Source organism: Chrysoperla carnea, chromosome 2 (genome assembly GCF_905475395.1).
Source record: "Chrysoperla carnea chromosome 2, inChrCarn1.1, whole genome shotgun sequence".
Taxonomy (NCBI): Eukaryota; Metazoa; Arthropoda; class Insecta; order Neuroptera; family Chrysopidae; genus Chrysoperla; species Chrysoperla carnea.
This window is the reverse complement of record NC_058338.1, coordinates 30634794-30648175: the sequence shown is the minus strand read 5'-3', so window position 1 is coordinate 30648175 and position 13382 is coordinate 30634794. Positions and strand designations below refer to the sequence as shown.

The 13382-nt window shown below is 28.6% G+C and overlaps 1 protein-coding gene across 1 annotated transcript in view; it reads left to right on the top strand.

Moving 5' to 3' along the window:
- The window catches only part of LOC123292624 (hemicentin-1), a 963326-nt gene that overhangs the window by 934306 nt on the left and 15638 nt on the right, over positions 1 to 13382 (top strand). The window contains exons 17-20 of the mRNA XM_044873338.1: positions 216 to 476; positions 1061 to 1096; positions 7067 to 7207; positions 9767 to 9800. Of these exons, the coding sequence (XP_044729273.1) occupies positions 216 to 476; positions 1061 to 1096; positions 7067 to 7207; positions 9767 to 9800 (472 nt within the window). The remainder of the gene's footprint in view (positions 1 to 215; positions 477 to 1060; positions 1097 to 7066; positions 7208 to 9766; positions 9801 to 13382) is intronic.

Sequence of the window (13382 nt, the reverse complement as noted above, 5' to 3'; positions counted from 1 at the left end):
ATGGGATCTATTCGAATGGGACACAATGACATCATTTTTTTCTAACTTTTTACGTCCTCATTTATTTTGACAAACTAACTTCACTTATTTTATACATAAGTCGTTGGAGTATTTCGGGATCCGCAAGTCAAACATACAATTCATGATTTAATTTAAAATTATTAAAAATTATCATTCTTATTACAAATTATTAAAGTTTAAAATCATTTATGCAGATAAACCAGAATGTCAAATATCACAAACAGTAATTGATGGAAACGATGTGTTGGTGTGTTCGGTTAAAGCTGAACCTGAAGAGGTCGATTTTCAATGGAAAATCAATGGTGGTAACGAAACTGTGGACGATGAATTAGTGAAAAATGAAAAATTAAGAAGTATACTAACCTTGGATTCAAGTGTGGAAGAAAAACGTACATACTTGTGCTATGCAAATAATTCTGTTGGTACAAGTTTTGCATGCGAACGTGATGTGAATGGTAAGCTCATAATTATTAACATTTATTTATTTTTGTAAATGAAAATCAAAGTCGTACGTTTGTATAGGAAATATACACATATAAATTAGGTATTATTAATGTATGCAATAATTAGTGTAATTAGTCCTGAGTTTAGACCTCCCCCTCTACGTACATCCCTGTAATATTCGTCCATTTGCATATTGTTAAATAATTTATGTATTCAACTGAACAAATATGAAATTGTTATGTTTTTATCAGGATATGTTTATGATAACAAATAAATTAGTGGTTATGAACCCTAGTAATCCTAAGTTATTGAACTAATTTTGAAATAGTAATTATCAAAATTAAATTCGTAAATAACTATCCTAACACAGGCGCGGGTCTATGCAGAATCTTTTTTTTTTTAAATATGTTTTACTAAAAATTATAGATATGTAAATTAAAAAACAAGTCAGGGAATGGTAATTGGTCCGTTCCCATATCCTTGGATCTGTGTTTTGGATTGGATTGTTTTCAATCGCTTTAATATTAGGGAAAATAAATAAAAATGGCATAACAAACAATTCAAAAATTTTAATTCGTTACATATTAAATTTTAGCAAACCAGGAGCAAAGTAGTGAATTCAGTCAACCAGGTAATCAAAGCATACGTAATTTAAAAGTAAAATAAATTTAGGTTGATTTTAGATTCATTTGCTGCTATCATATTTTTTGCCTGAAAATATTTACAAATAAGATCATGAAAAAACGAAAATATTTTTATAGCTCCGGTATAACTTTTATATTGGATCTCATCAAAACATCTGTTGGTACAAACCAATATTTGAAAATAGTAAACGGAGGATTATCTACATTAAATACAGTTTTTTAACAGTTAGAAAAATTGATAGTGAAGAAACAATATTTATCTTCTTAGTCTTTTTTTACCCGTCTGTCAATCTGTTTTTATATCTATCTCTCTGATTGTCGATTCAATACAATAATCTAAATTAAAGAAAAGTAGGCTAAGTTTTAAACCACATATATAGTTAGCAATCAACCATTACCTGTCCGCTAATTACGATTTGATCAGAATTGTGTCATTGTAAGAATAATATAAGAACTCTTTCCCAATTTCGAAGGACAAAAGTTTGGAAACATTTATTTGCCTGTTAGTATATGGCCCGAGTAATCTTTTCTTGTATTCATTGGATCTTTTATAGAGATAACGCCAGAGGTAGCAGATTTACCAATTTCAAATTGCTTCGATAACCTTTAAACGGAATTTAATATTTTATTGATTTTTAAATCGTAATAATTGATATTATAACAAAAGAACATTTTTTAACCTATTTATTTAATCTGTATTTATATAATCAGTATCTATTTATATAATCCAACTAATCAATAATAAATGTTATAGCATATATTATTTATAAAAAGAAATTCGCCTATGTAATATATTGTAATGAGTACTGTGTGGAGTTATAAATATTTCGAAGAGATGACATTTGTTTCGGGTTCTATTCTTCGATTCTTCTAGCATATCCTATCCAACTGTGGGGTAGTATCGCCATTATCATAGGCTACACAATCACTTCTTTCTTTCTAGAGAGTAAACAATTTCATGAAAATATTGCTTATTTCATTCTCTATGTCGAAGATTCTGCTTTAAATGAAAACGTACTAAACGATCATAAAAATGATCTTATTTGGAATAGAAAACATTTGCATATTAAATATGAATGCACACAAAATAATATATGACATCAGCAAATACGCATTTATATAGAAACATACATAAAATTCCTATTTTATAGAATAAATAATTGTAATCACAAATAAAATTTTCAATAAATATTTTATAATACATATTATTTTATATAGAAAGTAATATTTGCACGCTAAAACGCATGTCGCTATATTATTATTATTGTTATTATTATTATTATTATTATTATTCAAATTATTATTGCTATTAGGCATGCTTTTAAATAAACAGTAGTACAATAATTACTCTGCTTTACTCCTGGGTATGCTCATTGAAAAGCAAACTAGATTATTTCATTTATAATCGAATTTATTAAAATCTATACACTAATTACAAGTATATAGACTAAATATTTTATTGTAAGTAGAGGTATATTATATAAGTAGATTATGTTTATATTTCATTTCATTAGATATATACAAGAATATTTTATTTGAAACATATTTGTTAGTTTTAAAGGAATAATAAAGAGAGTTTTCATTTGTAACAAATATCTGGTCTACACAAGTATATTCATATACTTTTATTAACTCTCTAGTAATATGTTAGTCATCAATAGTAGAAGTTTTTTTTACATTTTATTACCATATAATCATCACTATTTTTTATATGAGGTGATGTTATAAAAATTGACTAGTCTATATTTAATAAAAGTCTGTAATGTTACTTATTAAATCACGCAAAAACATTATGAGAATATTTAAAAACAGGATGAATGAGTCCATAGTAGTCACCGCTCATTTATAGAGACTTTAGCATAGAAGTAATAACATAGAACAGTAATGTAGTTCTCCAAACGGTTGATCATTATAGAGAGAGACTTAAAAAAAGTACGCGCGTATAGCTGTTTTCGTCTTTCAAGCTCGTGTTTATACAATACTCCAAAATATTAATATTAACGCTGTGTCAGGCTGCGAGACAAAGAGGAAAGACGTTTCTTTTTTTGGTCTCTTTTTTAGCGGCCAATAATTCACTTATTATGTTTTCTATGCTTTTACGTCTCTATGTTATATAACCTCTTTGGACTTTAGTCACCACTAATCATTGCACAGAATATCAATATTTTCTATTGGATATACAAATCATTATACATTATGTATCACATACTAGAAAAAATTAAGGTTGTTCCGTACAAAATTCAAAAAATATTTTGGACTATTTGCACGGCAATAGTATACACGCTTGCAACGCACGCAACTATTTGTCATAATAAATATTTTGTACCAAAAGCTGTGTTAATACAGACAACTCTCTTCAACCACCAATACTCTAACTATAGTCGTTTTTGTTCAACTTAATATTGACTTAGTTTCTTGAAAATTGTCTGAAGATTTTTTCTTCTAGAATTAATAAACTTGTTAAAAGCACAAATTCTCCTATACTCTCCATATTCGAACTTTCATTAAAATTGTCTCGAAATTAATTTCTTTAATAAGTACAAGAAAATTTAGAATTTTCTGACACTATATCCATAGCGAGACAACAACCACACGTTCCCTGTCCCAATATAAAAATGCAAAATTGACCGACAAGTCCAATAGGATTTTTTTTATAATTTGTTTTTTTATAGTCAAAGGATACCCCTAGTAATAATACTTAAAAAAAGAAAAACCGGATGTAGAGTTTTCTTACCTGAAACACATATGGTTCATGAGCGTAGGGAGACATTTTTGCTTCTGCACGTTCATGATACATATGTGGTTCAGAGAACTTTTTTAGATTTTCAAAAGTATTTGTTTGTGTAAATACTCTATTATATAATACGACAATTATAAACTTTGCATAGACTTGTCAGTGCAATTATTTTATATCATTGTCATATTTTACAATTCTGTTAGTTTGTTGTTTGTCAGTTTATCGTTTCAAGTTCTAAAATTGTTTGTTGTTTGTTGAGAGTATAATATCGTATGTGCTATTTTTATTGAAAATGTCTCGCAAATTATCAAATGAGGAATTGCGACGTGTACTAGAAGAAAGTGACTTTGAATTGAGTGATGATGACAATAGCGATCCAGAGTCTAATATTACGGATCAAGAACCGAGTATTTTTGCTGATGACGACGTCGAAGATCCTGATTTTGATCCAGATGAAATTTCTCGTTCCAACATTGTAACCGATGGCTTTGGTACAGACTCGCCAGCTGATAATTTATCCGATAACGTCATAAATTCACCTAGGCCAGAAACGAGCAGAAGACGGACTGCTGGTGAGATTATGCGGCTTACTCCGCAAGAAATAAATGATATAGATAGAGAAAATGGCTGGAGTCAGGAAATACTACCACTGTCACGCCAACCTTATAACAGCACCCCAACACTTCATATTCAAGGCGAACAATCTGTTGTATCCATTTATCGACGTATATTGACCAATGAAGTATTAGATCTTATGGTCACTCAAACAAATCTATACGCTTCTCAACTGAAACAGAACGTCAATATGTCAGTTCATAGCCGCATGACCCGGTGGACAGACGTAACACGCGAAGAAATGATGAAATTTATTGCCTTGTATATGCTTATGGGTATTGTGAAATTTCCGACGTTTGAATCATATTGGAAACTAGACGCGATTTACTATCATCCAATATTTCATAACGTAAACATATCGTATAATCGCTTCTCATCAATATTACGCTGCTGGCACTTTGTTGATAATGAAGCTCCAAGGGATCGAAACGAACGTCTGTATAAAATAAAACCACTTTTGGACCTTGTTATCAACAACTGGAAGAGCTTACTAACACCTGATGAATGTATTGTCATTGACGAGTCGATGATGCCGTTTAGAGGGAGGATATCTTTCCGTCAATACAACCCATCAAAAGCTCATAAATACGGCTTGAAAATCTATAAACTCTGCACAGAAGAGGGTTTTGTCTGGAACTATAATATTTACATTGGTCGCGACCCCGAGATTGCTGATTTGGATAAGCCAGGTAGTGTCGTAGTTCAGTTATGTGATGGTCTTCTAGAAGCTGGTCGGATAATTGTGTGTGACAACTATTACAATTCCGTAGGATTAGCAAAATATTTACAGCAGCGTAAGACAGACTTATGCGGCACTCTACGGGTAAATAGAAAAGAACTTCCATGGGCAATAAGATCGAAAAAAATGGGCCCTAAAAAAGGTGAAGTAATTGCTCGTCAGAAGGGCAATATAACACTGGTGAAATGGAGAGACAAACGTGACGTTGTTATGATTTCTACATGCCATGACGCTAGTATGCAAATGTCTGCAGGTTATAAACGGAAATTGAAGCCAGAAGTCGTGCTCTATTACAATGAGCGAAAAAAGGGCATAGATGTATCTGATCAACTTTCAAGTTACTATGACCCTAAAAGAAAGTCTCTGGCATGGTACAAAAAGATAGCTTTAGATGTTTTGATTTGTGCATCAGTAACAAACGCTACGCTTTTGTATCAAAAACTACATTCTACTACTAATAGAAGAGATCGCAAAACCGTACTACAGACGCAACAAGAAATTATTAGGGAGTTCTTGCAATTGAACAATGCATCCGATGTGAGTGCAAATTCATTGACCAATAGCCCAGGACCGTCTACTAGCTCAATTGCAAATCAACACTTTCTGACGAAAATTCCGCGGAAAGAGGACAATAAAATTGTCCGAAAACGATGCCATGGATGCTACGAAGACTTGCGTAAAGAAGGCACAAACTGGCAAATAGCTGCAAAAAGAGTAAAACGGGTAGACACTGAGTGTTTGCATTGCAAAAAAACGTTTTGTTTATGCTGTTTCCAAAATAAACATAGTGAGAAATAGCTTAGAAATAATTTGTAATTTCTTAGAAAAATAAAAATATTTTTTCGTATGTCCCGGCGTTTTTGTTTACTTTATGATCGTACCAACACGTCCAATGCAAAAACAGTACAGTTTAAGAACGTCCAGTGGAATTATTCGTTTTAGAAGTTGTATATGGCCCCTGACTCACATATGGCTCAAGAGCGTATTAGTGCTTTTCAAGCGCACGTTTCCTGAACCATATGTGGCTCAGTGGACAGGGAAAGTGTTAAAAGACTGAAAAAATTTGCCAAATTTAACTGAAAATAAATTTAACGGTTTTATTTAATTCGTACAGGGATAGAATTGATAAGAAATTTATATGTTTTAAAAATCTCTACTTGTTGAGAAAATAAGATTTTTGCACATATAAACAGATTATAACAATATCTCTGATTGAAATTTTTAAAAGTTAATTCTGTCATTTTATTTTTATTCTATTAGTTTTGTCACGCTAAAATGCTGTTCTATATTTCAAACTTACAATGTTTTCTCCTGACATAATATAGATATTTTATTGAATAGTTGATATTTTGAAATAATCTTGTCACGACAAAGAAAATGGAAAAATATTATGTAATAATTTCAAAAACTTGTATCTGAAACCTTTTTAAAGATACAGCATTTGATCATGAAAAGTGTCCTTACTTTAATAATCTTTTCGCACGATAGTTCTTTCTATTTATCTAACAAAATATTTTGTACTGCTTCATAAACAGAATAAATACATCTATATCCAAAGAAAAATACACGGAGAATTATTTCTTAATATTATTACAGCATATTCGCGATAAAAAGTGCAATATGTAGGTTGGAATTACTGGAAATGAATTACTCGAAGAGGATCTTATTTTTAGAGAATTTGAATTTTTTATAATGTGTTGATGTCAAGAAATATTTCCTAAAGCCACAAGACACTTATTTATATTTATTTTACAATGCTGAAAAGTATATTTCCAAATTTTGGCACACGTAATAGCACCAAACTATTTGCTAATTTTTATTTTTTATTTTTTTTTTTAACTATAATTTGATAATTAATTTTTACAGGTGCAATACCATTTTGGAAACGTATGAGCAACGATGAGTTATTAATTCTTGTTGCTGTGATATTAGCAGTAATATTATGTGTGACAATTATATGTGTTATCATTATAATTGTTTGTCGCCGTAAACGTGCCAATGATAAATGTAAGTTAATTATATTATTTGTTCATCTACTAGCGATTATATTCAGATATTTGATTTTATAGAGATAAAATTAATAAAAATATTTTTATAACTAATTTAATTACAACATTATCTTAATCTTTTTTTTTAATATTGTTAAATGACTTGATTATCTTGTCATTTGTATAATTAAAATAGTTAATTAATGTATAAGAAAAGTCTTTTTCAAATGGAATGGATAAAAGTCATGTAATTGAGTTAAGTGTATGCTTTTTTATGTTTGAAATGAGTGGAAGCGTTCAAGCATTCACATTTTTAGCATGATTCGTAAAACTAACATAATTTAAAATTAGTATTAAAAAAATATGAGTTTGCAAAAAATTTTTCAAAGGATCCCACGCTAATATTTTGAGAATTGAGTCTCGGTTGATTTTGCTCATTTTTCAAGATTTTGTAGATTTTGCCAGCCTGATCAAAAATCTAAATGGACACGACATCAGGATGCCAAGATCACAAAATTTGGCTTAGACTCAATTCAATATGATTAGGTCGTGTCCTTTCGTGTTAGTTAGTCCAGTACGCATACGGCACGTGTTCAGAAAATTGTTCATCAATATTTTTCCTCATGGTTCTAGCTCTCGTTAAAGCATTAGCAAGCAGTTTTCTTCTTTTTAAGGTGTACATAAACATTTTTTTTCCGATGAATATAAAATATTTTACACGTAATCTTTATTACCAAAGTTGAAAATTTCCAAAGGACTTTTAAACCACTCACACAACAAGTATTTAAGAGAGATCATTAGCAAAGAAAGAGGGAAAAAACATTTTTTTTGTTTTACGATGGAAATTTTTATAAAACTCGAGAATTATTATATTCATCTTGCCACAATCTTTGCACTGCCTATTTCTAGCAAGCAAAAATCTATTATTTTTTGGGATAGCTCGTAAAAAAAACAAATTTCACTAAAAAATGTGCTTGAAAATTTGTAACTCATCATAATCATAAATAACGAATACTTTTAAGAAAATGGTAGATTTATATTGACCACAACTCGTACAGGCAAAACGAATTTTCATATAATACAAGTGAAAGCTGAACCAAAAATATTGATGGAAATTCTTTACTCTCATGCGTTAATACGTAGAGCTGAATTCAGTGTGTCCAAAGTGTGTCAAGTTAAGTATACACTTTATATTCTTGACTGTTTGTTAAAGCAATACAAAGGCTTTCTGAGTAGATTTAAGTTAGATATTGAATCCAAGTGAATGCTTAATTGAGACCGAAATTTGAAAAGTTTTCAGGTTCATGAAATGTTGCTATAATTGTAGCCGACTTCGTTACGAGGCTTGGAAAATTTTTTTGTTTATTTTGTATGTTTAAAGTCATCATTATATAACAGCCTATGTTATATAATCAACAATCCATAATCGATTGTAAATGCTGGTTAATTTCATAAAATTAGGTTTTCTGTGATAATTCATTATCTAACGACTTTCAAAATCATTATTTGAGTATACCATTTTTCCAATTGGACTAAAGCAAGAAGACTAGTACAGAGATATTTCGTTTTATAATATTCTATGAAACTTACATCCGACATTATTTTAAGTCTCTTATGTTCGTTATTATTAACTATTAACTATATGGGTATTATGTAGTTATTTGCGCTTCCACCATATATTGTTTGTGAGAAATATTATCTTTATCGAATTTTTAAGATATTTTGTTATTGTTCCCATTCTTAATAAATAATTATTATTGAGTTTTCCAGCTAACAGATACTCTATCAATACGTTACAAATGCATTAATACAAATCAGTAGTTTTTAAACGCATACTCCAGTATGATTACCTTAAAAAATGTTTGTTATTTTTTTCTTTCCTAGGAATCAAAATTGTATTTTTTTTTTTTATTTATGGAAGATGATGGTTGATACTAGTGACATTATGGCGCTGAAATATTATTTGTAAAACCCAATAGATCTAAAAATTGTTGTTTTACTTAAATTAGGTTGTAAAAAAGGAATAAGATTATAACTATTCCATTGAATAATTAAATTTGATTTGCTTGACACACATATTTTGAGACACACTGCTAATTAATAATAACTAAGGATTCCCGAAGTAGAGAGATAAATTCAAAGCTTAAAACCATGTTTCAAAAACAAAATCATCATTAATTTATTCTACCAACATTTCATTGTATGGTTGACAGAAAAAATAATTTTGTATAACTGCGGAAAAATCATTTTTTGAATATTTATTTCTAATTTATTCATATATTATTTTTTATCAGTCGATACGTATCATTATTAATTACAACAACAACAATTATTAATTTAATTTATATTTAATTTTCTTTTTTAAAAAACAATTACCATTATTATATTTTATTTTGCTAATAATTTTTGTCATTATTTATTTTTATTATTTTAATTGCATTCACAATTATTGTTTTTTATTGTGGTGTGTTTTTACTATTTTATACATTTGTGGTAATTCATTTGTCTGGTTTGTTGTGACGTTTGTCGTATTTTGGACTAACATGTGTTTATTTGTTTTGCTTTACTGACTTTCTAGATAATAATCCAGTGGAATTGGAAGAAAGAGAAAAGTAAGTTAATTGATTTAGTAAATTTTTATTTTTATTTATTTATATAATTTTATTATTTTTCTGTCTTTCTTAAAATATTTTTATATAATTACGCACAAATATTTTTTATTAATTTAATTTTCTTCGTTTTTGTATTTGGATTTTTAGTTGGTCAAAATATTATTTCTAATTTAATTTCACTAATATTTTTTTCTATTAGTTTAATTATTAACGCGTTTATCAAAAAATATAAGTTTTTTCAAAAGTCTGTTTATTTATTTCAAAAAATAGAATTTTTAAATTCATTTCATAATTTTCCATTAGAAATTTTTCCTTGATTTCTACAAATGAGTATAAAATTTTTGAAAAACCTTGTATATTTTAATGTTTTTAATACTAAAAACTTGAAGTTATTGAAAATATGTTATTAACAATCACATTCCAAGTGATTTGCAATAAATTAAATTAAATTACCGTGAAGTTCGCTTAATTTAGACTCTCAATATATGACAACTTTATTTCAGAAACACAAAAACTACCTACGAACTTCTGAAAATATAATAGAAAGTAAAAATTACCATTAAATACAGATGGTGAAGTTGAAAACTGTGAGAATATTTATGAAATATAACATTTTTTTTAACTGCCTATTTTTTCAATTCTTGACACTTTTGTTCGTCTTTATAGCCTTATTTGTAACAAAGCAACTCTCAAACGATTGAAATAACTTCACTGAGATTTTTTATTTTTCATATAAGCGGACTGGTCATAAAAGTAGTTTAATTGGGAAAGCTATGTTTAATGAAAATTAGATCAATGCTTGAAGATTATCAGCTTCAGCTTCCAAGTTTTGAAAGAATCTCAAAAATGTATTTATTAAAAATATAGTAATGAATATCAAAAGATTTTTTACTTTACGTTCTGGGTTTTTAATTTTTCATGTTCGTGTAAAAATGTTCCAACTTCATTTGCATATGAAAGTGTTTCTCACAATTAAAACAACTGTTCCTCGAGCAAATAAATCATCCTGTATTTCAACATTATGGAATTTTGACTTGTCAATGAGTTATTATTATTTAAAATTCACTTGAAAGTGTAAAATGAATTAAAAAGTACTTGCAGAGAGCATTTATCTCATTTTCTTAATTATAGTATAAGATTTATTTTTTTGATGTGTTAATCGCCAAAAAAAAAAAAAAAAAAAAAAACATATTTTCAATAACATAACGGTTTTGTAAGCACTTTGGTGTCAGTCAAAATTATATAAGTTGCTTACAATTTCTATAATAATTCGTTGTCTAAGCCGACCATTGACCCCTAAACATAAATTATAACTGTAAATAAATATACATTACAATCAATTAAAAATACTCTTAAATGTTGTGCAATAATTGAATGGTGATATTTTCCTTCAAAAAATATTTGCATTTTTATATATAAGAGCTTTTATGTTGCGCTAAAAATATCTCAATAGCAAAGGAAGAAATTCAGCAAACTCCTACAATTCCTATTTTTTTAACTAGACTATTTGGCTGTTAAATAAATTTTGCCCAAAATTTCAAAGAGATCAGCTCCAAACATTGATCCATAAATAGCGTTGTTCACATAGAAACAATATAATGCTTTAAAATGCTTTTGTAAATAACTTAAACCTACAGCGAGCATGATACAGTCATTTAATGTATTTACTTAAATCGAAATTTTAATAGTTTTTTTGTAAACCAATTAACACGTCTATGGTTTGCAGGGTAAATAAATTTAATGTAGACCATAATATATCAAATATTGTATAACAATTAATATTCGACAAACCCAAGTTGCGAAAGACCCAAAATTCAATTCCTGGAAGATATATAATTTTTTTTTCACTTCACCATTAATATAGTCTTTGCTAAGTAAATCTGTCCGTGTTGTCCAGTTTATTTTGTCCCAAAATAAACTGGACGGCAAAAACTAATACAAAAAAAGAAATTTTATATTGAAATTTGTCTTACCATAAATCATAATAGCTTATACATCACCATAAGTCTTTGAAGAACGATTAATTTGATCGCGCGGCAACCATCTATCGATAAATATGTATACTAGAAGGCTTTAGTGGTTTACTAAGAACAACGAGGGAAGATTTTACCCTGAGGGATCATTATAGACCACTTTCCCCTACTTTACTGACTATATTGATCATATTTTTTTAAAAGGAAAAAGAAACGATTCGAATTTCTCCTTTGTTATCGATATAATATATATAATATTAATGTACATATACATATTTTATACTATTAAAACTTTATACAATATATAATATTCACTCATTAAGGTTTTAATTGATACCAGAAAAATACTGCTTATTAAATATTCGAATAATACAATCGAGCACAACATCATAATGCAATTATAATAATTTATTATTAATTATTATTAGTAGTATGTAAAGCTGCTTACTATAAATAACTTACACACAATGCAAATTTAATTACTGTAACAGTAAGTATTTATAGAAATAAAATCAATATGTGCACATCATGTATTTTGCATTTTGGGTACCGCTTCAAACACAATATTTTCACCTGTAACTATTTACTCAATGTTTAGTTTGAATTATTGTTTGTTTAATAGTAATTTTTTTCCTCAAACCGAAATTTAGAATAGTTCATATAGCACACAACCCTTTCAAGAAAGAATCGAGCAAACTGTGACGCGAAAACCTTTTTTTTTTCAAAAACAAAACTATACTATATTTTTATTCCAAAACCCACTTTTGTTCCTAAACGAAAATTCATTCAATTTTTAAATTAATTGCCTAGATATTATAACAAAATTTGTTGTATAAAAAAGCTGATCGTGTGAGTATAAAGTTAGCGTAAATTTTTTATACTTATTTGCAACAAATCAAAAGTAAATGTGGGTATCTAACGGTCTATAGGTAATCTAACAAAACTGAGCGATCGGGCAGGGGGGCTTGACAAGCTTTTCTTCATATTCACATATTCTTATACAAATATAATCGACTCTCGACCAAGGTTGAAAGTGTTGAAGTTGACGAGGCAATATAAAGCGGGGTTCATAACTTAAAAAGTCTCAATATCTACCTTAGTATAATTAGACTAAATAAGGGCTACGACCATATACATTTTTGGCTTATCGCAAATAAGATCCAAAATGTACGCCTTTATTACCTAGCAGAAAGTCTTTCTGGCAACACTATAGTTTTTTTCTTAGCCCTCGGCGTAAAAAGAGGGGTATTATAAGTTTGACCGCTATTCGTGTCTGTCTGTGGCATCGTATCTTTTACATATGGTGGTAGAACTTGGGTAGCAAATCTACATGTAACGTTTTTACTTCCGTTATTGCATACCTAAAACAGAATTTTTGCCAAGGCTCCTTAGTTATTTCAATTTATTTTGTATTATGTAGAATATCTCTCAAATATTTTAATTCACATTTGAACAAAAATAGTACAGCTTTTTGACCACTCCTGTCGCGAATTATAAGCAGGGTCACTGAAAAATTTTATTAACTTCACTCTACGCACTATTTTTTTTAATTTCAAAATATTTTAAGCCTTATAAGTAGATTTAACTCTAATAATATTGGAGGATACAC